This window comes from Pristis pectinata, chromosome 3, assembly GCF_009764475.1.
Source record: "Pristis pectinata isolate sPriPec2 chromosome 3, sPriPec2.1.pri, whole genome shotgun sequence".
Taxonomy (NCBI): domain Eukaryota; kingdom Metazoa; phylum Chordata; class Chondrichthyes; order Rhinopristiformes; family Pristidae; genus Pristis; species Pristis pectinata.
In genome coordinates, this window is record NC_067407.1 from 21,635,673 (window position 1) to 21,659,713 (window position 24,041).

At 37.5% G+C, this 24,041-nt stretch overlaps 1 protein-coding gene across 7 annotated transcripts in view; it reads left to right on the forward strand.

Moving 5' to 3' along the window:
- Positions 1 to 23,287, forward strand: part of LOC127568085 (CMP-N-acetylneuraminate-beta-1,4-galactoside alpha-2,3-sialyltransferase-like) — a 377,111-nt gene extending 353,824 nt beyond the window's left edge. For all 7 annotated transcript variants that reach the window (XM_052011378.1, XM_052011379.1, XM_052011381.1 and 4 more), the window contains one exon: positions 14,381 to 23,287. In XM_052011378.1, the coding sequence (XP_051867338.1) occupies positions 14,381 to 14,470 (90 nt within the window). In that variant the 3' untranslated portion in view covers positions 14,471 to 23,287. The remainder of the gene's footprint in view (positions 1 to 14,380) is intronic.
- Positions 23,288 to 24,041: the final 754 nt, after the last annotated feature.

The window sequence follows — 24,041 nt, forward strand, 5'->3', positions numbered from 1 at the left end:
TACACTGGGTCTGTCTTGGCACAGTATTCAATGGCAGCTTGCCAGCATAATGCTCTGCCATTGGACTCTTGCAGAGCTTCATCCACTGGAATCTATCAGCAAGTTTGGGATTTCTGGTTTGAGATGCCCACGTCTTGGCAAAAGTTGCTTGCCTTTTCAGGGGAATAAATGCTGCATGGAACTGCAGCGTTTTTGAATGAGTGATCTTCCATATGCATCTAATTTTAATTTCTTACAGGATGTATGATGAATTAGAGCCGTGCTTCCTCATGTCACTCCATTCTATTTTATGCATTCATCTGCACGCAGCTGAGGTGCATTAGCAAAGATATAAATGCGCTCCTCTATTTACCTGCACATAGAATGGGCATGTACAGAGGTACAAAAAGAGGAAGAAAATATAATTAAAGTTATTAATAAATTGTAAAATATTTTAGTGTTTTGTATGAAAACTGAATATATAGTTCAAAATAAATATTATGTATCAAAAATACATTTTTGGCTCTATGCTCTCCCACTTAAATTCAGGTGTTAGTTTTGCCTCAGTTGCACTACTCATACTTCAGTGTAATACTGAGGGAATGTTGGATTGTTGGAGATGCTATCTTTTGAATGACATGCTAAACTTAAGATCTAGCTGCTCTCTCTAGTGTTGTTATGGGCATGGATACTATTTGAAGAGCAAGAGTTTCTGTCCATCCTTCCTCAAGACCAATGATCAGCACCATTGCTTCACTGCTGATCATAAAACTTAGGCCATTACGTTTTGACCTTCTTTTCTTCCAGGTAGGTAGAAGGAAAGGACCAGAGTTTGTAAACACCTTGTATCATGCCTAGGATAAATTATTTCAGAAGTTGAACAACTATTGCAGTGGGCAGACACATCTGTCACTTACGTACAGAAATATCCGAGAAGAGCATATACAAAATTTATATCGTTGCTATTAGTGGGTACACCGGCTGTCAAAACAGTAACCACATTTCAATAATCCTTTATTGACCGGCAAGCACTTCAGGATATCCTGAGGTCATGCAAGGCACTAATAAATGTGTGTTGTTTCTTTTTATTTCTCTTTCTTTGCTTGCTTTCTTCATCTATAATAATATTGTCAGTCGGATGAGTTTCAGTTTGGAGCCCCAGATGTTGTTTGAAAAGTTAATTTAGACACCCTCTTATAATTATTTTAAAAAGAGATCAATTTTACTTTAATTATCTGCTTTCTTTATTATTCGAAATATTGAAAAAAAATATCAGAAATGAGAACTAATGGAACTATGGAATCTGGTAATCTGAGTTTTGGCTTTTTGCAGTAGTATCATATGACTTAGTGCCATGAATGAAATCTCTCATCTCTCTGACATCTGTGGCTCGAGAAATACACACAAGGGATGAAATTTAGTAAGAATTAAAAATTGTGCAGGACCCACATCCCAACAAACCGTAAGCCTTTTGAATTAAACTGAGATCCATATCTTCAGTGCCCGTCAAAGCAGACCTGTGCTTCTCTCAGTTTAAAGTCTTCATTTACATTCATGCAGTTTATTACTGAGTATATTACATTGGTAAAGAAGTTGTTGCTTCTAATTTATTTTATTTCCTAGTGTTGTCTGCATGTACTAAACCCTAAGCTTTAATAAATTAATGAGTTTACCATTTTTAAGTCATTCTATGCAGATCTTTGTCTTCGTCGGATCCTCCTTCCTTTGTATTCTCCTTTTAATGTATAATATCAGTGAAGGATAAGCATCTTGTTTTAGGAAATGCTGTTCACATATTAATCTGGGATTTACTTTGGATAATTACAGCCTTTGGGGAATTATTGCTTGTTGGTTTAACAGTTAATTTTGCTCTTTTGCCCCTAACTAAAACATGATCGCTTCCTTTCATGTGTAAGCCAGCTATTAAGAATAGAGCAACACTAATTATTTAATTCGCCTGTGAACTAGCAGTTAGGAGAAGGTTAAAATCTTGGGTGTGGTGGGATGAGGTAGAAGGCCAACTTGGTTTATCAGGTGATGCCTTGCACAAGGATTAGCCTAGACAGTTTCATACGATGGCCACTCCACTACTTTACTTCTCAGGGTTGTGCTTTGCAGAACATATTTTACAGGAGTCAATGGCACTCGGTTCTGAATGTTGCAGATTTACATTTCCAATGTAAAGCCTAGGAGAAGTTGCAGGCTTTTAATGAAACCAATACAATTACTTTTTGCAGCAGGATTACCAGAGTATTTGGCTAGGTTCATATACACCAAATACCAAGACAGTAGTTCAAACAATCAGCTTGCACATACTGGAAGGGATAAAGTCATAGATTTCTAGAATTGTCACTACATAAAAAGAGGCTATCAAGACTTTGTCAACTCTGTAGATCAATCTATTTAGTCCCACTCCGCTGCTCTAAAATGAGTAGAATTGTATACTTGAATGTAGCACTCAATATTTATGTTACATTGTTGAAGAAATGCAGCATAGGATGAATGTTCAGAAACTTAGTGTGAAGCTGAAGATGAGAGCGATTTGGAACATGCTGGCTAGTCATAGAACATTACAGCACAGTACAGGCCCTTCGGCCCACAATGTTGTGCCATAATTTTATCAACGTAGTGTGTTCTTCAGAAAATAGTCTAGAGTTTAATATTTATAATAATAGATTTTAATGTTAGTTTTACAATTCATATTTACATTGCAGTTTTTAATATGTGAAGGGTCATGACATCAGAAAACTGATATACAGGTGTAACTTAAATGCATTTAAAAATTAAAGGCAAGTGAATGAATACAGGGCCAAAATATCTTTTAGCCATTGGAAAAGTTCAAAAGGCATTTTGATCTATTCATAGCCTTTGAAGAAATGTAGTATGGAAGACACAATGATGCGGGAAGTTGGGGGTGGTGTGCAGAACACCACTGATACAGTCAGGACTGTCTAGCTTTTTCTTCAGTGACATTTTCACTCTTAACTTTGCAATGAATTTGCCATCATAATTTTTGAGCTGCCTTTACATAAAGTTCTGGAATATGTAACAATAAATTACCCTGGGAAATGGATCTCGTTTTAACTGGAAATCTGAAACAAATGTGGAAATTCTGGAAATAACTCAGTTGTCGAATCAGAATCTTTAAAGAGAAAATATTGGTGATGATGTTATGTGCATGTTCTTCACCAAGATTAAAAACTCAAAGGTAAGCATGCATTTTTGTAACATTGGAAAAACTGAGTGGGGGAAAAGGAAGGGATGGTGAACCTTCCACTCCTACTCCAAAAGGGAAAGGGAGTTGAAGATTGAATGGGATGTAAAACACTTAAGCGTGAGGCGATGGATGCATTTTGATTCCATAATTTAAAGGGATCTTGTAGTGGAATGCCTGTGCAAGTTTTTTTTAATTTGTTGTTTAAATAAGAAAAGTGGTGTCTTGGATCTTCTCTGATCCACAAGTCCTCAATTTCTTTTTAAATTGTCATCCAATTGAAAACCCAATATTGCAAGTTGAATATAATGTGCAGCATTCATACATTGGACGTTGTGTCCATGCGAGTAAAAATTGAGCTATTGAGGTTACTTCTATTTCCCAGCTATCAATCTGTTGCCTTGTAAGTTATGCTTCTTCATTGGTTGTTTAACTACTTTTAAATGAGTGCTTTAAATGAACTCAGTTTCTGTTTCCACAGATGCTGCCTGACAGCATTTTCTGTTTTTATTCTGGAATATTCAGTCTCTCTCCCACTATTAAAAATGATTTCCTCAAATGCATTAACTAACACTTCTCTGGATTGAATTATTTTTTTGCCATGTTTGTGCCCACCCAATCACACTATTGATATCTTGCCATTGCCTAGAATTTTAATCTTTCCTATCGCCTGTGGTCAGACATGACCTATGGTGTTGTTGTCTGAAGCTAATAACCTGCAGATAACCTTATTCAGTAATTACCCTTTCTGCCTCTTTCAGAACCAAGATTAATTTGATTGTGACCTATTCAGAATCAGGTTTATTATCACTGACACGTCATGAAATTTGTTGTTCTGCGGCAGCAGTACAGTGCAAGACAAAGATATAAAAATTACTATAAGTTACAAAAATAAATAGTGCAAAAGAGGAATAATGAGGTAGTGTTCATGGACCGTTCAGAAATCTGATGGCATCTGATGATCATTTTTGTCATGAAAAATATTTTGTTTTCAATTTTCTTTGTTCCTATGTTACATGTTCCCATCTACGTGCCCTTACTTCAACTTCTCTTCACCCCCCCCCCCCCCCATATGTCTTATTCAGTAAATTATCAGCATGAATGAATTGGAGAATAAATATCAGGATGTCACACTAGGGTGTTGTTTGTCCCTGAATACCAAACCTGTCAGCATGAAGTGCTGAATCTCTCCTTCAGGTGGTTCCTCTGTGCTAAAGAATGACTTGCATTCACTTCTGCTCTGTCAGTTCTGAAGTGGCTACTGAGGCCAGAATGAGATAAGCATAATCAAAGATGGGGCAGGAGGTACTTGATCATTGGTGCAGATAGGTAGTTTGGGAGGTGCTGGGTTCTTTCCACTACCTGTGATGGCTTTTGGTTGCACTCAGTGAAGGAATTTGAGATTCTTAATGCCATCCCAGATGCTCCTTCTGAATTTTGAACAGCTGTAGGACAGGAATTCCTTTGAGTCACTGGGGTTATTACACTTTTCCAACAATATTTTGAGAATAACCTCAAAAAGCTCCATCTCACAGCTGACTCTGCAGTCAAGTCTTGCTGCCAACCTGGGCCAAATATCAATTTAAAAACAATAAGGCCTAGGGAGCAGACTGTCCTCTGGTGAAGTTCTAAAACTTGGCAGGAGGAAGTTCAGTCACAAATCCACAAACTCATCTCCCACATTTGCTAAGAGAAAGAGGTGTCAGAGGACATCAGAGATACTATATCTGTGACTGTCTTCAAGAGAAGATTAGCATACAGTGGCATTAAATACAGAATAGTCTTCATGCTGCTTGCCACAGGAAATTGCAAAGGTCCTCCTTGACCACCTCTCAGTGACTAAAAATTTGCTTACAGTCTGGATTGTGTCCATGTGGGGGACTTGACCTTCATCATGTCTCCAATAGAACTGCAGAGAGCAGCTGAAACCATTTTGCTTGGCCTTTTTAGACCTTGCAAAATCCTTTGACTCTGAATCAAGAATATCTGTAGAGAATCTAACTCAAGTTTGACTGCCCTCAGAAATTCATCCCCATCTGACATTTGCTAGATATGGGTAGACAATGCAAGCTGTGATCTTGACAGATGGGTCCACAACAGATTCATCTCCAGTCATAAGACTGCTTCATCGCCCCAATACCTTTCTCAGTCTTTCTCATCACAATACAGCACTTCATCTAGTTGTTGACTAGTTCACTACTGAATAAGGGACGAGGAGAGGCCTAATTTGTTTTGCCCAGTTGTAGTACAGGAAGGCTAGTTATATAACCTAAACAACCATTCTGGCTCACAACAACTGCTTCATATGTGATTTTTCTAATCTGGTGTGGCTCATTTCCATATTTTGCAATTTAAAGTTCTGAAAAGCTTATTTTATTTATAATATTGCTGATTGCTTTTATTCATGGACTAAAAGGACAGGGCATAGTCTAAAGTTGAAACTCTGATGTACTCTGAAGCAATTTTGCAATGGCAGGCAGCTTTTGCAATTAAAATAATGCCCGTCACAAGATGATATTAAGGCCACAGTATAAAATGTTTCATTCTGTGATTTTGATTTGATGAAAACTGTTGAAGTCACCTGCCTTCGAGAAGCTACCATTTGCCAGTTGTACCTCAAAGACCTCTTGGCCGATTCTCTCATCCATTTCCCTGTTTCAGCAAAGACCATATACATTGTCACGTAGACAATAAATACCCTTCGCTCAGGAGTTAGTTTGCTTACATGCTTGAGTGACATTCCTCCTCATACAGAAATTAACCTGTAATATACTTCTATTTAGAGTATAGAATTTGCTAGTAATCCTCAACAAATTCTTATCAGTAAAATTGTCATACTTGTTAATCCTATTTTATGAACACCAAGCATCACTGCGGACTGCATTAAGTAGCATGTAAAAAATGCAAACTCAGACAATAGCACAATTAAAGACAATATTTATTACTTTTATTTAATAAAAAGGAGTACCAGACAATTATTTCTGTGTTTGTAATCTAATAGGCAGTTTAAGCATTTGGCATAAGCAGAGTCAAACTTGATCTAAGACATAACAAAAAAAACATTTCAGCTTTGAGGGATTTGAAAGCCTTGTGTGAAGCGATTTACTTTTGGAAGCTGTACTTAAATGAGCAGTTTGCCATTTCAGTTTTTGCTATCACTACAGATTCCACATAGCATGGTAAAAAAAACTTTAGCCCCAAAAGGTTGAACCAATGAACCACCCACTATAATTTTTCTGCTTTTTTTCTATAGCATAATACTATATATCTTAAAATAACCCAGATGGCAGTGGAAACGTTACATTTTAATTTATGTGCATTTTATCCGTGACCCTGAAGAATAAACCTGGAACTTGACCCAATTTCACAGCGAAGAACTTTACCCCATTGTACAAACAACAACTCACTGTATGTAATTGGGGGTAAAAAAAAACTAACAATGTTAAATAACTCCATAAAGTCACACACATACACACACAGTCACAGCTGAATAAATTGGAACCTCATGTGCTGTACAACAAAATTCTCAGACTAGCACTTTAAGTGGAAATAATCAATAGGTCTTAAGAAGCTCACGAATGATTCACTGAAAATGTTATGAAATCCAAGTTTTGGTTCATACAGTGTGACCTCAATGTAACTTCAAATTCTCTACTATTACAAACTGTTGTAAATATCCAGAAAAGCTCAATTCAGTGAAAGTAAGCTGTAGGTCTCTTGACTCATGTAGAACTGATTAGATTAGCAGAGGGCATTTTATTTTCTGAAATGAGTGTCACATTTCTGAAATCCTGTAAAACTCTAAAAGTTGCTTAATGTGCCAGGTAAGCTGAGCCTAACATACTTGTGTTTTATTATTTAAATATGTTTATGGAAAGTAAACTTCCACAGTGACTCTTTTCTTGCACACTACCCTGCATCATAATGATTGGCCAAAAGCATCCAATTAAAATGTCACTCCTGCATATGACTGATCTTTCTGTACAGACACATCATTATGTTGCAGGCAGATGACACTCTTGTTACAGGTTCTGAGATTTGGAGTACTACATGTACACATTAAAGAAGGTTAAATGAATGGTATCTCAACCACATATTCTCATTAATGGTATATTCACCTTGAGTGAATATTTCCATATCAGTTTTCTGCAGTGACACAATGCAATGTTCCTTTGTGAAATCTTTCTGAGTGTGGGCTCACATTGCAGTAAAACCTCCTTTAAGTAAGTGCATCGCTACTGCATCAATTTAAAAGAGATTTGTACTGCTTTGTCCATTCGGATATAGCTTCAAGAACTTTTTGTCAAGACACTCTTTGATGGATTGGAAAGGAAACAAAGACCTTGCAAATGTATTAGTGTAACAAAGAAAATTGGAGTGGGGGGAGCAACAGAGATAAAAGGAACAGGTTTTTGGATTAGCAGTAAATGAGAGAACATCTGGGAAAGATTCAGAACACATTGTATTTTTGAATAACATGCAACAAGTGTCAGATAATCATAAGTGGGAGGATATAATATCATTGAAGTTTATGGCATAGAGGGAGGCCATTCAGCCCATCGAGTCCATACCATCTGTAAAAAAAACATATAGGTTAATTTCACTCCTGACACTTTATCTGTAGCTCTGTATATTGCAGAATCTCTGGAATACACAAACCATTAAAGTGGAGGTAAGTTCTCAGAAAAAATATGGGAAAATTAGAATTTGTCTAATGCAGTAAATCAATGGAACTGCCCTACTCCAGACCTGTTTACTAAAAAGAGTTGCTCCTTGGCTTGCCAAGAACTATAATTAGCTTTTTCCTGCTTGACAGAGTTGGTACCAAGCATTCGTAAAACTCCACAGGTGAAAAGAGATTTACAAGTTCGACTGAAGAGGACTGCAGGTGACAGGTGCAGAGATTTTAAACTGCAACCATTATCTGTTTTAATTACTGGGGCAAGGGAGAGGAAATGTAGCATTCCATCCAGGACCAATGATTTTCGTAGAAGTATGTATACTTAATGAACAGGTTTAGATTAATTGCGAGCTGCTCAGAACCACAGCCTGGTTCTGTAAGCCATTTCTAATCTGCGCAACAACAACTTCCACACAGAGCATTTTAACATAATGAAAATATACTAATAGACTTCAAAGAAAAATTGTTGATGTCAATCCACACATGAAAATAATAGAGCAGTTGACCACAAACTTGAGCAGCTCTTATAGGCAGAGAGTGAAGCAGGGACACAGAAGGGTTTAGGGAATAAATTCCAAAGTTTAGCAACTCGGCAGCTGAAGGTATGGCTGCCAGTGGTGAAACAATTACATGTGAGAATGCTGGAGAGGCCAGAGTAGTGCAGATATCTTGGATGGATGTGAAATGAAGGAGCCACTAGAGATAGGGAACTGGAGCTTTGAAAACCAGGGTGAATCTCCCAGGGAAATTAAAATCTTCAGCACAAATACCCTTGAATCCCAAAGTTTATCAGGAGATGAAATGTTTACCAACTTACAAAGCATCTCCTCCTATTATCTACTCTCCATGAATAACAACATTGGCCATCCACTCCTCTTCTGGTTGTGCAACCATTATGTACCACTGAATATTTGATCCTGGAAGAATATTGGTAATTGGTTTATTATTGTCACATGTACTGAGGTACAGTGAAAAACTTTGTTTTGCAGACCATCCACACAGATAATTTCGTCACATCAGTACATCGAGGTAGTACAAGGAAAAAGCCATAACAGAATGGAGAATATAGTGTTACAGTTACGGGTAAAAATAAAGTGCAGTGTAAGTAGACAATAAGGTGCAAGGGCAATGACGAGGTAGATTGTGAAGTCAAGAGTTCATCTTTATTGTACAAAAGGTCCATTCAATAGTCTTGGAAGTGGTCATTGAACCTGGTGGTGCATGTTTGCAAGCTTTTGTATCTTCTGCCCGATGGAAGGGGGGAGAAGAGAGAATGTTGGGGTGGGGGGGGGTGGAAGGGAAGGAAGTGTCTTTGATTATGTTGGCTGCTTTCTCAAGACAGCAGGAAGTGTAGACAGAGTCAATGGAGGGGAGGCTGGTTTTCATGATAATCTGGGCTGTGTTCATAACTCTCTTCAATTCTTGGACAGAGCAGTTGCCATACCAAGCTGTGATGCATCCATATAGGATGCTTTCCATGGTGCAGCTATAAAAATTGGTGAGGGTCAGCAGGGGCATGCTGAATTTCCTTAGCCTTCTGAGGAAGTGGAGGTGCTGGTGTGCTTTCTTGGCCAGACTATCTAGGCGTTTGGACCGAACTGTGCCCTTGAGCAGCTCACTTGTTCAGCCTACTAGGGCATGCAAAGTTCAAAGACTGAAGATATAAACCCAGCTAAAAGTGCAGTTCTCTAAAACATCAGAGACTGAATACAGATCTTGGAAGTACCAAGGACAGTATTCTAGTCTAATTAATTACCTACATTCCTTTAGTTCTTTACAATCTGCTAAAAATCAATTTGTCCCCAGAATAAGGTGTGGAATCAGGGGACTAGATTCCACAGAATAAATGTTAAGAATCTCAGCAGGATCATGCTTTACCCCAGGACTTCATGGAAACCTGGGAAATGGACAACGGAGTTGGGAAAGTCCTGAAACATTGACACCTTCTCTAACAAGTATCATCAGTTCCAAGTAGTATTGTTGGTGATCAAGGACAAGACTATAGAGTGATTTAAGTGTGTACTTTCCTTTTTAGTGTATAAATTCCACCCATTCAGACGTTTCACATCACATCTCCGGACACCTATCATGTTGCAGGTCACAAATTTATGCCGAGGCACAGGGCATAGATTAGTGACCTGCATTGCTGTATAATTACTGTGTCGCAAGTTGCAAGTACCAGTATAGCAATGTTTCTGTGTTCTGATTCAATCCAGTAGATTAGTTTGTATTCTCTCATTCAGATTTTACCTTTAAGTGATGGGGAGCAAAAGCAAGACTGGGATTCCATTTGTTCTACACATTGATATGTTGAGTGAATAAATTCCTTATGATGGCAGCAGGAATTTCTGGCCTAGAAGCTACATATTCTACTTAACTATTTTTTCCAGTTGTTGGAGTATCTGGACAAGTCATTTGAAAGATGGTGGTAGGTCACTCAAGTCAACTTTTGATTCTATACTGATTGTAAATTGTTCAGGAGCAGATGCTTTAACATTGCAAAATGATGAATTAACACCCGCATTCTCCATTCCCCAGTTTACCTTAGCAGAAATCAGTAACCCATTCTTCCAGGCCTGTGTGATGCCCGAGCTGATTGTTGAAGTCTTGAGCAGAGCTAAGACCTTAGATTATGTAAAGGTGTGTCATGGATGAGCTAGAACAGCCCTATCCAGAAAATCTTTCTGAAGGTCTTTGACAGCCAGCAAAGACGGTGCTTATGTTTGGCAGTTGTTGAAGTTAGGGCTTCTCAGTTTAAAAAAGATTTTTAAATTAATTATTAAAAAAAGGAAATAAAATGAACTAAGAATATTTAAAATAATTAAAAGCATTAAACAAAACAAAAATTTGAACAAGAATAACTTAACTAACTTTTCTCCTTCCCTGCTATCTTCATTCAATGAATAAATTTGCAGATTCTTCACCAGGTCTAACCTGTGTGGAATCAGGGGACTAGGTTCCACAGAATAAATGTTAAGAATCTCAGCAAGATCATGCTTTACCCCTGGACTCCATGGAAACATGAGAAGAGGACAACGGAGTTGGGGAAGTCCTGAAACATTGTCACCTACTGTAAGAAGTATCTTCAGTTCCAAGTAGTATTGTTGGCATTTCCCAGCGCAGGCTGGGAAATGTGTCCTCTGTAAGTGAGGTCGGAAGAGTTGACCAGGGATTCATGAAGGGAATGATCCCTCTGAAATGTTGAAAGGGGAGGGGATATGTGACAGGCGGTGGCATTTTGTTGGAGCTAGCAGAAATTGAGAAGCATGACTGTTCTGTTCCCACGTACCTCTCCCCACCTTATGGTTCTTTCCCATGCAACTGCAAGAATTTGCAGTTGCATGAGAAATGCATGTTCCTGGACCTGATATATTAACTGTTTCTCTTCCCACAGATGCTGCCTGACTTGCTAAGTGTTTCCAGCATTTTTTGACCAAGAAGATACTGTCCAAGTACTGGGAGATGGGATTGGTGCAGATGGGTGTCCACTGATGGGCATGGATGTCTGGGCAAAACGGCCTGCTTCCAGGCTGTATATCTCTATGACTCTAGGTCCAACATCTATCCTTTCACCTCTTCCCTTCCCACCATCCAGGGAGCCAAACAGTCTTTCCAAGTGAAGCAGCAATTCACTTGCACTTCTTCCATCCTTGGGTACTGCATTTGATGTTCAGAATGTGGCCTGCTCCACACTGGAGAAACCAAATGCAGATTGGATGATCACCTCCCAGAGCACCTGCACTCAGTCCAAAGATGACCCAGAGCTTTTGGTTTGCCTGCCACTTTAATTCACCATCCCCTTCCAATCTTTCTGATCGGCGTCCTGCACTGTTACAGCAAAGCCCCACCCAAGCTTAAGGAACAGCACCTCATCTTTCATCTGGGTACATTGCAGCCAGTCAAATTCTATATTGAATTCTCCATTGAAGCCACCTTGACATAATGGACGTAGGAGTTCCAGTGGAGATCAGAGTTGGACAAATGCAGAGTTCCCAAAGGGTTCCAAAAGCCAAGGACTGCAGAGTCTGAAAATGAAAATTCTCAAAGCATTGTATGACTGAAGGGATGAAAGGCGCAAGGGTTAGAATTTTTAAAAGGAAGGATTGATCCTTTCAAGGAAAATGAGCAAAGGAGTGAGGTGTGTTTAATAATGGGACTTAGTTATGTTGTGGGTAGCAGAGTTTGGAATTAGGTCAAATCACAAGGAGTTTAGGTAATGGGAGGTCAGCCCAGAGAGCATTGGTATAGCTATCTGGAGGTGGAAAAAGAAGAGGGTGTTGACAGCAGATGGCTAAGATGGGATCAGACGGATGTTATTGCATATGCTGATGTATCATTTTTCACAGAGAAACAAGGGACTGCAGATGCTGGAATCTAGATGTAAAACTTGATGATGCTGGAGGAACTCAGCAGGCCAGACAGCATCCGCAGAGAAAGGCAAGCTCCATGGATACTGCCTGGCCTGCGGAGTTCCTCCAGCATCATCATGTTTTTCATATCGTTCTTCACAGTTGTCTTTGAGGGAAGAGGTGAGGACAAAAACCAAAGGACATGATTCATGAGTTTCGGGGAGATCTCCAAACTTAATTCACTTGAATTTATTTAATTATTTCCATGCAAAAAAGATTTATAACCTTCTTGTAAGAGGTTATGGATTGAAACTTTGGCTCTTATATCGCATTATCTGTCTAAGGTTTCTATGGGCTATGCACCAACTTTACGTAGGAGGGCCAAATGGTGATCTGTTCTAATCTTCCCTAAGTGGCAAGCAAAATGTTGTCCTAGAAGCTTTCTTTTTTCCCGATAAGAAATACATGGCTGAGTGTATCTGAACATTACAAACGTTTATATAGCACCCTTCGTAAAACTGCAATGGGGCATTATCAAACAGAATCCAACAGCTGAATATGGAAAAGATTAGACCAGATGGCCAAAATTTTGTTCTAAGTTTGAACTGAATAGGCAGCAGGTTGATTCAGTTTCTGCATTCATTTCTTCTTTGGAGGAGTCACATTGCACATCAGTTCCCTGCTCCTTCTGAATATCTGAAAGTGGGCACAATATTATTTTGGAATCCAAATGGGTGGTGATAAGAAAAGGTGGTTGAAGGACTAGAGAGCGTGTTTAGTTTGAGAAATGTCATGTTTCACACAGCCTGATTCAAAAAATCAGTCCCTTGAATGTCCACCCAAGTCGTAGTGAAGTATGCACATTATACTTTGCCTCTTAAAGTGAAAGGAATAAATTTTGGATGTACAGCAGCAATATGCTGATGCTGCTACACAGGGTATTTAGTACTACCTTCCAGGGATATATTTGGGCTGGATTTTGCAGCACTGATTTAAAGTTGAGAAGATCACGTGGATTTTACAATGATTATCATGGGAGTTTTTCACCTGGAGTTGAGAATCTTTATTGTTGTAATAAATAATGGCTCAGGAAGGTGATTGTTTTTTTATTGGGAGGGGAAATGTACTAGCTTTCTACAATATAGATTAGTTGCACCATTCGAGGGTATTATCAAGAGAAACCAGGGCACTCGATCAGTAGATTAACTTGTATTCCATTCCTCTGTGCAAGAAATACCTACAGCTTTCTGAACTCCCTTATGGCCAAATGGATAAGTGTCTCAGTAGTCCCACAATCCATGAGTTTTTGTTTAAACTGAGACTGTGCTGATATTCTGAAATTTGCTTCAACATACTAAAATAAAAGATTGAGAAAGGAGAAAAAAAATTATAATGTAAATATGATGTTTGATGATGACCCACATCATCATATAACAATAGCAACAATTATAACAATTTGCACTTATATAGGTCTATATGCCTCCCACCTTAATAACTACCTTGAAAAATATGTTATCTAACCTAACATTTCTGTGTCTTGTAAAGCACTTCAGGGTGTTTCAATGCAATATAACTATTCTGCAAATGCAAGTTGTCTTGGAGTTTGCATTCAAACCAGTTTAAATATTTTTAAAGTTTGTTTCTGGAAATTCAATTTCATTACTCCGCAGGTAATAATCTAAAAGAATGTACAATTTCTGAAAATCCATAGCAAAGGCACAGTAAGTGGAAATAATATTCCATAATTCTTCACATTTTAATGCTTAACAAGTTAATTATAGTAAAGGCTATGTTAACTTTACCTGGAAATAGGTCTCAACCCGAAACATCGACTGCCCATTTCTCTCCACAAATGCTGCCTGACCCACCAAAGTTCCTCCAGCATCTTGAATGTTCATCCTAACTGTCTGTTCATCCACAGTTCAGAAAGTTTCCATTTTATGATTAATATATTCAATAAAAGATGAATTAGGCTTTTGAATAAAGATGCATATCTCTAAAAAAAAATCTTTGATTCCAACTTAAATCAGTTGAATTCCGAAAGGCTAACTTTGTGTTTAACAAAATTTGACCAAGTGGTAAGAAACATTTTAGAAATACCTGTTACCTCAAATGAAATTATTAACTGTTGATGCTCTTTGTATAATTTCTTTTCAGTCTTGGACTCATAACATTGGAAAGGAGAAGGAATTCCTCAGGAAATTGGTGAAAGGACAAGTGATTACAGATTTGACAGCTGGGATTTGAGGCAACGTTATTTCCATCCCAAAATAAATTTGGGGGAAAAAAAAAGCAAGCATGAAGAAGAATGTCCTGTGGACTTTGGAAAAACTCAGCTGAATACAAGGATAAAGCTATACCAAACTACAGGGGAATCTGCACATCTCTAAATAAAACCTGTCATCTTGCATTAACACTATATTTGAGGAGGGGGGGGTGGGGGTGCTGGAATTTTGTGCAGATGCAATTCACTGCTCCACCTAAGTGTGCAATGAGAAAAGAAAGATACTGATAAACGTGCCATAATTACCTCTGGAGAAAGAAATGCAACAGGATTGTTGAGGTATTTCTCTTTTTATAGCTTGAATGTAAAGATTTTCAGAAGTTGCGTGGACAAACACTTTTACATTGTGTTACATTTTAATTTAATATTTCCTCTCCCTACCCCAAAATCCATGAGACTGATGGTTCCGTCCCAGACTGTCCATTAATTGCTGCTATTCCTTTTGGAGGATTTTTTTTAAAACAAGAACTTTTTAGTCAGGACAGAACAGATGCTGTGAAAGCACTTAAGTATGATCAACCTTTTGATTTCAAGAGCAGAAGATCGTGTATTACTGGTAAAATTTTTGCTGTGTCAGTGCTTTTGAGTGCTGCTATCACTAGTGTGTGCAATGATCAGAAGAAAGTAGTCCTTCGAATGGCTTTAGTAACTGGACTCATAAACTTGAAACATAATCAAACCTTCAAGTGCACAGTCTGCTTGGAAAGCAATTTTTTGGTGTAACAAACAAGCAGATAATTGTAAAAACAAAGGACAAGTCATAGAGACAACTGTTCCACGTGCTTGCCTTGTGCCACAGTATTATTGATTTGAATTACAATGTTGCTGGTTCTTGTCATGCCATGATAGACAACCACCTTTCAGAAGTTTGAAAGAATAGATCTTGCAAAGCTGGACCTACGTTTATTATAGGACCAGCAACCAAACTAAAGAAGATGGCGTTATCCTACTACCATTCAACAAACATTAACCAGTACCGCCTTCAGCTCGCATTTTTAGCTGAAAATTGTGTTTTTTTTAATTTTGCTCAAAGACTTATTATACTTTTAGAATACTTTTTCTTAGTGTTAATTGAATGAATCTCAGTAACATGGAGTGGAGGGCTCTGGGTAAATGCTGAACAGAAATCATTGTTTGTTCTAGTACTAATATGACAAATGTTTTAGAAATATTCTGTTAAACACATTAGAGGTTCATATTTCCAGCTTGTTGATTTGCCTTGCCAGGTTTGACATGTAATTGATACTCCCTCACAAGGGATTTGAATGGAAATTAACTTGGATAGCCAGTTTTCAATAACTAGTTTGAAAAAGCACTCATTCTCTAGCCATTTGTAAGGCATACCTATTGCTTAAATTTCCTACACTCCATTGCCCAAATTAATTTTGTTTTTGCATACAGATGTACTGTCTAGGCAGGTGTCAGACTTGCTTCTTCCTTCCACCTTTCTATATATATTCAGAAAAGTGGTGTGGTGATTACAAGACAGACTGCACTGTAGGATGGTACTAATGACAAAGCATTAAATCTTCTGTGTCAGACTTGAGAGTTGTCATTCATGTGATTGAGACATGGGACAAATTAATTGCTAGGTTATCACTGTGTCAGAAACTATTCTTAAATATTAATTAGTTAATCTGCACCAGATTTCACTCCTGCTCAACTATATTTATTTTCCCTTATATTTCTTTCCCCTTATTTGGTCAAATTGAAAATAAAATAACCTTTTGAAATGAAGACTAAATCCACTTGTATAAACCTGCCCTTAGTTATTCCACGTGCTATCTATCTTACCTTTCATTACTACTCACTGCCACCAAGGGTTTTTCCAAAGGAAGGTGCTTGGCAAACTTTGTGCTAATTTTCTCAAAATTCACTCTTCCATCATTGCAGACATACATGCCTATCTGGTTGAATCCATTATGACTTTGTTACGGAATTGTCAGTTGATTCATGTGAAGCATTTAGAATGGCTATGTTATTGTATCCATTCTATGTGAGTAAATTGCTCTGTCACAACTATGGAAAATTTAACCTTCTTCAGGTAACATGATTTTTTTTTTAAAATGATTAAGCTATAAAATCATGCAAAGCCAGAAGTAGAAGCAAATACTTCTACAGAAAACTTCCAATTCAAAACAAAACTAGCAGCGTAGTGTAGCCACCAATTTATGGAGTATGTATTATTCTAAATAATATTTTATTAACATTTTCTCCATTTTGTTTGTCACACAGATATGGATCATATTTCCAGGTTTTTATTTCTGTATATTGTTTACTGCAATTAAATCCTTTATTGAGTGAACTGACCTTTCTCATTGGAGTCATGCCATCCAAATATCTGCTTAGCAAATTTCACATTAATTTGAAGAGGCCCTGAAGTTTAAAAATGTATAAAAATAGAGTTAGAACTTTGTTTATTTGATCAGTTTGCTCCTCAGACTGATAATATAAACTGTAAACAGACCAAACGTAGAGGTATCTCGAGAAGGAATGTGGCACTATGTTATTGATCATTTGGACAAGATATAAACTAATCTAAACAGAACATGGCCAGCTGGAAAACGAAGCTCAAGTTTATCTGATTTTATATTTCAAAACTGTTGTACCCTTGTTTTCTGTATTTTGAGACTTGTATAGCTTCAAAATATTTTTAATATTTATTTCTAGATTTTTTTCCCCCCAAACATCTCTTTGCATTCAAAACTTTTGTCAATCTGGGCTTGTAACTGCTACAAAATTGTTCAACCACAAGAATTCAAACTATTGAGTACCGCTGCATTAGGGTGAAAATCTGCCCTGTGAATACTTGTAATTGATCTCATAATTTAAGTATTTTAACATTAACACTAAATCAGTTTCAGAGTAAGAAATCAATGCTTCAGGAGGAAAGCAATGCATCGTCAGTCTGTCACTGCTCCCAAGGCACCGACATTTTCACTAATGATTTGTTGCAAGCATATCTTACAGAAAAAAAATACTATTAACATATCTGTTCTAATGCTGATAAATTCTAGGTGCCTGGTTACACAGTGACTTCACAGTTCCTCTGTCATTCACTCTCAAATACTCTGTAATAATCATTACACTAATTCTTAGCAGAGGGAATTCTCATCATAAATTACTTTGCCTAACAACTGGTACTGGGACCAGCAATATCTTGACCTATCATTCCACTCCCTTGCCACTGAATGGTCTTACTGATCAGTCATCCATTGTAGTTCCACAGCAAAATGGCAGAAAATAAAAATATACTGCATTGAACAAAAATTTATAACAGGATAACATCTGGTGGAAAGTTCTCCAGCTGGCTCGCCAATATAAAGAATGTTTAAAATTACAATTTCAAAATGGCTTTTTTAACCAAGGCAAGAAAACTTTATCTTCTGATGACATCAACCATGTTGGTAATGTGGCATTGATAATTTAAACTGCTTCTTTCTAAGCATCTCCAAGTGGGTGGAAATTTAATTTGTTTTCGCTGTATGTGTAAGTGAGAAATGGGTTCCTGGCTTGGTAGTGTTTCAGGATTGCATTTTAAATTATATTTAACCAGTGTACCCATTTTATTTAAATATTAAAATGGTCTACAGACGCTGCAAGGAAGTCTTTTTTCCTATGTAAATAGGCTCCATTTTATTTCCAGAGTCAAAATAATGGTCCTTGCTGGACCGTAATCAACCTTCTTTCAGCTCTCTACCAATTTACTTTGATCCAGATATCAGGAGATGGTGTCCATGGGGAAGTATTGGACCTGTTCAGGAAGATAAAAACAGTAAATGCTGGAAATACTCAGCAGGTCAGAGCACATATATGGGAAGAGAAACAGAAATACAGCAAACAAGCTAAGCCACTATCATTGATGAATGACTGATTATAGATAGAAAACAAGTCACCTAAAGTCATAGAATTCAATATTAAGTGCAGAAGGTTGCAACGTGCCCAGATGAAATGCTGCTCCTCAAGCTTACATTCACTCATTGACCAGATAACCTTGTTTGCACTTATCCCCATGGTCACCCTGGTTTTACCCTATCAGAGACACCCCCCTCCCAGAGCATCCCTACAGCTTAACCATGTAGGTGAATGTTAATGGTATGGCTTATATTTAAAAAAATGTTCTAGTAGCTTGGAACTATTTCTTGGGGATTCAAGAGATAATGGAGTTGCAGCATCTAATTCTGATGCTTTGAGTTTCACCTAAAATAAATTTTTATATAGTTCAGAATCTAGTTTGGAACAGGATTTTTTCTGTTACTTCAGAAAGGTGAAAAAGAAAGCCTGCCTTGACTGGACACTTTATATGTTGACAAATGATCTAAATTATTGCAGTAGCAACATCTGATAACGGCATTTTCACTGGGTGATCAGAAAGCCTGCTGATTCCACAGTTTGCAAAGTACATAGGAAAAGCTTCAAAGGACTTAAAACTTCTTTAAAACTTGTTTTCTCTCTGGATTTGGACTTGGACCTTTTAGTGCTACTCAGTTTCATTGCTCAGACATCTATATTGTCCGTGTCATTTACTTCACGTGTCATTGTTCTGTCATTGTTGATATCTCATACATTAGTGACAAATTCCTCATGGTTGGGACAGTAGAAGGGAATGCTTAGATCTTCATCAATAAATGGGTCAGTTTTCACTGAAAGATGCAGTTCAACTGAAGTCATTTATTTACAAGGAATGTTATCATTGCACTAATCAATTACCAATCTCTACATCTATATGAGGAATTTTGATTATTACAGATAAGATTTAACTTCCCCTTAGAACAATACAGGGTTTCAACCAGACCCACTTATATCAGTATCACAAACAGGTACATTCTTATGTTTATACAGAAAAATAACAGCTCTTTAAAGAACTGAAATCCTTTCAGATCTGTATCTGATAGTCTCCCTGTTCTGAATACTAAAAGCTTAGTCCAGCTTTTGTGACTAGCAGTAGGTCACAAGTTCAAATCCCAGCCATCAGCAATATTCAAACTTGCTCATCAAACTAGTTCTATAAGCTCTTGATGCAGTAGAGTGGGAGAAATAAAGCTGTGGTTGACTTTGAAGTAAGTTTGCCAGCCCCTCAGGGTTATTCTGGACTTTTAAGGAATTTATCTTCTGGACTCTGAGGAGTCAAAGAGAAAAAAAATCATTCCAGATATTTTCTTTGAACACTTTACCAGTTATTGAAAATAAAAAGGTTAACAATAAAGGTTGTGAGAGTGAGTTGGGGATGGCAGAAGGGGGCAAGGCTGCAGGTGGTAAATTTTCTGGTGAAATCTTAAAGAATTATCTCTAACCAGAGATGACATTCTTCTAAAGTGCCGTCTGAAATGCATGCTGAAGGCATATTAGTATCATGAAGACAAGAGGCTTCTCTCTGCAGGTCTCACATTGACTAGTTAGCAACAGGTTCTCACATCAGCAAAGTTAAATTTACTTTGAATGTGAGTGATTTTTTATCATTTCTTATCCTCCTACCCTTTAGCAGTGTAATATTACTGCATCTCTAGCTTGAATATTTCCAAGCTGATACTGTACAATTTGATGCTTGATTTATATGAAGCTTTTGCTCTCCAGACTCCAGTTCAGAATAAGATAAAAATGCAGTTCCATTATAAGGACACACAAGAGACTGCAGATGCTGGAATACAGAGCAAAAAACAAACTACTGGACCAACTCAGTAAGTCGAGCAGCATCTGTGGAGGTAAAGGATAGTCAACACTTCAGGTCAAGACCCTACATCAGGGCTGAGAGTGTAGAGGGAAGATAGCCAGTATAAAAAGGTGAGAGGGCAGTGTCTGGTGATGTTAGTTAGAACCAGGCAAGGTGGGAATAATAGGCAAATGGAACCCACCGGCCTCTCCCCACCTGGCTCCATCTGCCCATCATCCCTCCCTTATCTAGTTCCACTTAACACCCCCAGCCTCTATCTCTACCTTCCCCCTCCCCTCTCTCCCCACCTGGCCCCATCTGATGCAGGGCCTTGACCTGAAACATCGGCCATCCTTTTGCTTCCACGGACCCACTGAGTTTCTCCAACGTTTTTTTTGCTCCGGTTTCATCGCAGTCTTTGGAGAAATAAGTCTTTTCCTGGATCTAACCCCATGCCTTCCAGTGCTACGAAAGAGAATGGGTCAGTGGTCCCTGGTAAAGGAAAAGAAAAGCATAATAACCTGCAATAACATTGTTAAATGGTCAACATAAGAGCTGCCTGCTCACCAGCATGAACTAACTGAGGACTGTAATGGTTTTCAGGTGTTTAATTGATACAGATTTGACCATGTTTAAAAGTTACTGGAAAGCTGTGAATTAGTGTCTAAACTGGTGTAATATAACAAAAGCATCATATTTGTTAGCTTTTTTTAAATGAGCAGAAATTAGGTTTCAGGACAAACATGACAGTATTAATCTACAGGATTACTCATGTATTCAGCAAAATAATTCATAAATTTACAATGTTCATTTTTGAATCATCTTGCTTTTATTGACTTTTCTTTAGGTTGGTGAGAACAAGTAGAAATTGTCATGTTTTTATAGAAATAGCCAACCTGTATTTGCTTTTGTACATTTTTTTCCAGTCATTATCTAAAACAAATAATGTTTTAACAACATTTAGATGTCTCCAACCAGCTTGGAGTTCTAAGAATCTAATTAGGAAAAGTGCTTGAAACAGCATCAAGAACTATCCTTTGTTGTACCTCTTAATGATGTGACAGTCCTAAGATGCTGCTCAGAGTTATCAAACAAAGGAAAAATTAAATTTAGGGATAATTAAGAGGTCAGAACTGGAAGAGATTGGAAATCTCAGCAGGTGGGAGGAGTTAGAGATTGAGGGATGAGGATGTCTATGCAGGATCTTGAACAAGAATGAGAATTTTAAAATTAAGATTCTGCCCGAGCAGAATCCAATGAAGGTCAGCAAGTGGCGTTAGGTGAATGGGTTAAACGTGGCAAAGTTTTGGATGAGTATTAGTTTATGGCAGGTGTAAGATGGAATCACAACCAAAGCATTACGGCAATTAGGAATAGAAAAAGCAAAAGCAAGTGTGAAACTTGCTTTCAGTAGCTGAGCTGTAGTAGAGCTTTGGATAAGAGAGATGGAAGAGCTGAAGTTGGTAATGGAGCGAAAAACTTGCTTTCAGTAACTGAGCTGTAGTAGAGCTTTGGATAAGAGAGATGGAAGAGCTGAAGTTGGTAATGGAGTGATCATAAGCTTCTTTCAAGATGAAACAGGACTCTGATTCTCACTACAATCTGGCATAGCCTCAAGACAGTGGAGATGGAATTGGTGGCTTGGAAATGGAGTTTGTTGTGGAGGCCATTATCTACTTGCCTCTTTCTCTCCTCCATCACCTAAGCAAGGACTTTCCAATATTATTATTGATGGTCGTTTTTAAATCACAAACAATATTCACAGAGCTCCAGGTTAAACTTACAGCCCTTTCTGTGAAGGTGCAAGTCTCTTTAGGTCAGTAATGCCCAAGTTAAAGTTCCAGTTTGATCCTACCTCTTTACAATCAATGGATTGTAATGTGAGTGTAGCTTTCTGTGCTGTTTGGCAATGATTTTTAAAGATAATATTTTAAGTAATAACGAGTGATGAAAAGCTACCAGTTGTTGCTTGTTGTCTCTCCCCTTCGCCTCTTCATCTTGCAGAGTTCTACAAATTAAGCTATGAATCTCAGCAGAGAAGTCCATGTGAAGGAAAGGCTGATAGGGAAAATTTTCGATTTGTTGATTAATATACTGAACAGGTTATATATTGTGACCAGAACTACCAACCTGTTTTTCTGCCCTCTTATTTGAAGAATATTATGTGGGTTTTAGTGGGAGCAGGCTGGAGATTGTGGGTGGCAATAAATAAATTGGTTGTTATAATTTTAAAAAAGTGTTCCAAAATGGATTTCAAAATTACTACTTAGAACTTACTATATTAGAGTCTTATTGTTGGAAAACAGCTTAACTTTGTATAATATTTTGTAGGTAACTGAGTGGCAAACTTGCACTGCTATATTAGAAATAATTAGAAATTTTTGTTTAAAACATGCATGTCTTATAAAAAATATTGCATAGGGGGTGATAATCTGATCATTATTTTTTCCTCAATGAAGCAGTTTTTTAAAAAAATATAGTGGCATCTTCAGTGTGAAATTAAATAGTGTTTTAATAAATACAATGCAAACCACTAGGAAAGAGTTAAAAAAAAGAGGTCTCTAACTACAGTAGAATTGTCCCTCTTATCAAAGGCAATTTAGAAGGTTGCCTGTTACTGCATGGTGCCTGAGTGTAGAACTCTTGAGTAGTGTATGTTTCAGAGCTGACATTTCTAGCAAATTACAACTTGAAACACAAAATAAATTGGAAACCTCAAACGTCTTATTCAGTTTTGGCAGATGTCCTTCTGAGTTTCTCCAGAAAAACATTTTCACATGCTTATCTCCAAAACAAAAATGTGTTCTTGAGTAACAAGTAGTCTGTGTAACCAGAATTTCAGGTGGGGAAAAATGGCTTGAAATAGACACTTATTGTGGATCAATGAAAATTGTCCCTGGTAATTTATGTTAAACAATGAAATTACAACAGTACAGTCATCTCATTTACTAAATTTGAATTTAGCCACAAATAAGCAAAATTTTGCATTTCAGAGATATGAAATTTAATGTTCAATTGTCCTATTTGATTTCAAAATTATCTGTTTATAGGCCCTGCTATGTATGTTTCCTTTATAAACAGCAGTATTGTACTGACAGATCAGTCCAGATTAAATGTAACTGATTATGTATGTCACTGAAGCAATAAAATTATTCAATCATCTTTTAGTGTTTTCAAATATTTTCATTTTCTTGCTGTTGGTACTGCAAATTCCTCTTAACCTCTGCAGGTTTCAAGATCATCTTGCAAGAAACAAGAAAACAGCTTTACCCCAGTTACAAAATAGCAGTGGAGAGTGCAGCCAAAATTCTGCATGTACTGGAAAAGTTTGAGGTGAATGGTGTTAAAATGAGGAGGAGGAGAGAATAAAAGGTGGAGGGCAGGAGAGATTAAGAGATGAAAAGAGATGAAAGCGCAACACAAAAAGAGAGGGTTAATGGGGAAAAAAGAAACAAGCTGGGCTGGGAGGAGTTGCAGCTGGGAGAGGCATAATTATTACCTCCTGTTAACAAAGCAAATATCTTGAATGCTGGAAATTCTTATTTTCTGAAATTGTTGAAATCAATGTTGAGTCCAGAGAGGGCATTTGGAAGGTGAGATGCTGTTTCTCAAGCTTATATCTAAGATGCATCGCTATAGTTTTAGGAGGTTGAAGATTTAAATGTCATAGTGGAAGCAGGACAAAGGATTTCAGTGTTAGGTGGCCAGAAGGTCAGGATCACATCTGCAGACTTAATAAAGCCATTTTGCACATTTGTCATGGCATTTGTCTCACAAATTAGAGGAAACGGCATCATGACTAGCAAATAAAAGGTATTGAATTAACAGAAGTATAAATAAATGACTGCTTCACCTGGAAAAGGCATTTGAGAGATTTGGCAATA